General features: G+C 40.4%; 1 protein-coding gene across 1 annotated transcript; it reads right to left on the bottom strand.

The window, feature by feature from the left end:
• Window positions 1–1,357: 1,357 nt before the first annotated feature.
• Window positions 1,358–2,958, bottom strand: LOC307026962 (cystatin-B-like). Its single transcript, XM_079695123.1, has 3 exons — window positions 2,834–2,958; window positions 2,651–2,752; window positions 1,358–1,690 (listed from the first exon to the last, which is right to left on the bottom strand). Exons 1-3 carry the CDS (start codon window positions 2,909–2,911, stop codon window positions 1,553–1,555), a joined length of 318 nt encoding a protein of 105 aa, XP_079551249.1. The 5' UTR covers window positions 2,912–2,958; the 3' UTR covers window positions 1,358–1,552.
• Window positions 2,959–3,688: the final 730 nt, after the last annotated feature.

The following is a 3,688-nucleotide window of genomic DNA, read 5'->3' as shown; positions in this document are numbered from 1 at the left end:
GATTACGATCGTGACAAAACGTGACAAAAGGTTGTAATAAACTGCTGCTAGAAATGAATAATGGGAAAGCTACGTGGCTATGGGTCGTAATATCGTGATCAACACTGCTTAAACAATCGACCTATTTGGTCGTTTTTTGTAGGAGGACAGGCTGTTAAAGAGTCCTCTCCTGCTGATGTTCAGGTGTATATCAGTATGAATTGTATTCTCAGTAGCAACATTCTTCTTGTGTGCAGTGAAATTAAGTACCTTGGTCATTATATTTCTGATGATCTCACAGATGACAAAAACATCCATAGACAACGTTGCAAACTGTATGCCCAGGCAAACATATTAATGCGGAAACTTCACAAGTGCTCTGTAGATGTCAAGGTATCACTTTTTAAAGCTTTCTGTGCACCATTGTACACGGCTCACCTGTGGAGTAACTACAAGGCTAGAAGCATACAAAAACTAAAAGTTGCATACAATGATGCTTTACGGTTGGTGGTGAGGGTACCAAGATGGCACAGTGCCAGCCAGCTGTTTGTTAACTTGGGGGTACCTACTTGTCGAGCCCTTTTAAGAAAGTTAATGTACAAATTCATGTGTCGCCTAGAAGACTCGGACAATCATGTTATCTCGATTTTAATCAACCCTGTGAAGAGTTCTACTCGGTTCTCTTACATGATTTGGAGACATTGGCGCAATAGCCTATACAGACAGTGAGCATGTGTGGCTAGCTGTGATTGGACTGATTTTATCTTTTTTATCTTTTTGTTTTTATCTGATTTGTGTTTAGCTTTTTTTCTTATTTATTGATGTGTGTCTTGTCTTTTTGTATGTGATATGGACCTTGAGTCTGAAATAAAGATTGAATAGTGTCTCTACTTTAAAGAGTCCTCTCCTGCTGATGTTCAGATGTATATCAGTATTTAGTGACTCCAGCTCCCCGTCTCCTGTTGGCGATCCGTCCCTTCTCAAGTCCCTAGTCTCTTCTCTAGTCTCTTCTCTAGTCTCTTCTCTAGTCCCTTCTCTAGTCCCTACTCAAGTCCCTACTCAAGTCCCTACTCAAGTCCCTTCTCTAGTCCCTACTCAAGTCCTTTCTCTAGTCCCTACTCAAGTCCCTACTCAAGTCCCTACTCAAGTCCCTTCTCTAGTCCCTACTCAAGTCCCTACTCAAGCCCCTTCTCTAGTCCCTTCTCAAGTCCCTTCACCGTTGGGGGTCCCGCCGACTCATGTCCCAACTCCATGCTTTGTTACGTCGGGGCAACAACATGTCCTGTTCCGTTGGTTGTCCCGCCAAGATTACAACTATTTTAGAAATCAGACTTCACTGAAGAAAATCAAACGCTACACACAAGAACCAGAGGACATATTTTGAGATTTGTAATGCTTTCTTTATTATTTATTTAAAAGGAAATGCGTTCAACTTTCTGCTACCCAACACCAAATATCTGTATCTCTGTGTGACAGATTCAAAATCATTGTTTAATCATTTCAGGATAAAGAAGAAGAGCATTTTAATATCAGACTGCTGCCTTTAAGTGTTACACTGTTGAAAAAGGTCATGTCAACAGTAAGGAAAAGGGCCCAGGGGGTCATGTTTGGTTTTTCCCTCTTCAACGTTGACCAGCTCAACCTTTCCTCCATAACAAGGAAGTTGTTGGAAAACCCTCAGATGAATGTAGTCCTCCTCTCCAGCAAAGACCTGCAGGAAAGAGAGGGAAAATATAAATATAAATCTGATTCATGTGAAGCTTCTGTCAAACTGGAGTAAACTGTCCTGCGATGAATTGGACCTGCATTAGATTTAAAGAGCCCTATTCTGCTTTTTGGGTTTTTGTCTCTGTCCTGTATGTTCTATAGGTTTTAGTGCATGTAGTCTGCAAAGGCTAAAATCCCTGTCTTCCCTACAGAGGGAGTTTCTGTCAGTAATGTATTTGGTTCATGAATTGATTCATCTTGTATATGATTGTGATGGGGTTCTATTCGTCCATTAGATACATAGGCTTAGTCGGTTGTTTAAGATCCAAAAAACTTTATTTATAACAGCAAAAAAATAAATAGCGAACCAGCACTACTTAGACAAACAAACAAAAACGTCCAAATCAGACCGTCCATCACTCCCGGAGAGTAAACGTGATCAGTTGTTGCCTTCTCTGCAACATTCTCGGAGTGACCCTTCCAGGGCCAACCCCGTCCCTTATTAACCCATAGCCCCTCCCACCAGGCTTACCGTCAACAGGTGACAACAATTAAACTCCAAACCACATTTCAACATAAAAATCCGACCCAAAGATAAACAGGTTAACCACCTCTTAAACATAATCATTCCCCATAATTAACAAGCGTAAAATAAATAAGAAATTGCATAGCATGAATTTAAAACACGGAAGTGATGCGCCTCCGTCTTTTCTCCGACATGTTTGGGGTGTGTGTGTGTGTGTGTGTGTGTGTGTGTGTGTGTGTGTGTGTGTGTGTGTGTGTGTGTGTGTGTGTGTGTGTGTGTGTGTGTGTGTGTGTGTGTGTGTGTGTGTGTGTGTGTGTGTGTTGGCTGTCAGTGGCGGAGTCAGTCACTCATGTGATACGCTCCGTCACAATGATATAAAGACAAACACGCTATCTGAGGCTTTCACACTTTTTTTTCATAAATCCCAATATTCCTTACCTTTATGCTGAGGTTTATTCCTGCCACAATTTGTGAACGGAATTTCACTGCTTTGTACACCGCATACTTTTGGTTGGTTCTTTGCTCCACTTGATCCTTCACCTGTGTAAAAATGTATCATTAGGCCAGACCAGAGGGTAGTCTTTGGAGCTTGTGAAGAATGAACGTAGATTGAGAACTCACCGCATCACAAATCTTCTGAGTGTCCTCATCAGCGTCCTGTGTCTCGGTCCATCCTCCACAAATAACTTGATCTGCCATTGTCACTAAGAGAAGTTAGTCAACTGTCAAGTGTCACAAGTGTTTTGAATTTTTATCAAATGCATGCATGTATTTATACAGAGAGCCCACACCTGGATACTCCTTCATGCTGGGTGGAGCTGCAGGTGTATCCACAACCCTCACATGATCCTGAGTTATGATTATTTCTGATTCAATATTATCTAGATTCTTGTGAAGACTTTGAAAAACATTTATGAAATGCACTTCCTTCTCCAGGGTGGAAAGTCTTTACTTAGGCAGTTTACATAGTTTTATATTTGTTCAAAAATAATCAATAATACATCACTGTTTTTTTATATTGTTATGAGAATCAGTATCAACAACTCCACAAGTTTGGAGTTTAATGTTGCTTTACTTAAAATATGTGTTATCCAAATGAAACACTTAACTTCCTCTCTGGGCATCCTCAAATCAACACACAACTGCACATCACTGTATTATAAATGAATGTAACACATAGTGTATAATCATTTTGAAATAAATAAGTAAAGCATTTTATATGAGACTGCAGAGAATTGTAATCAGGGAAAGGAGCGTGCAAGTCTTGAGTCACTGTTGGTGTGTTTCCTTAAACCTGTATGCTCCCCATTGTTAGATAACTCCCACCTTGATAACCTTTTGAGAAATGCATTTCCAGGGAAGTCAAAGTCAACTGGCGACACTTCTTTAGAAATCATAAATTGTTCCGTTTGACTCACCCACCCACTCATTCGAATAATTTATTCACAAAGAAATGCGTTTACTTCTCCAGGGAAG

This window comes from Notothenia rossii, assembly GCF_949606895.1.
Source record: "Notothenia rossii genome assembly, contig: scaffold_98, whole genome shotgun sequence".
NCBI classification, from domain to species: Eukaryota; Metazoa; Chordata; class Actinopteri; order Perciformes; family Nototheniidae; genus Notothenia; species Notothenia rossii.
Note: the sequence above shows the minus strand (reverse complement) of the source record. Positions and strands in the feature narration are given on the sequence as shown.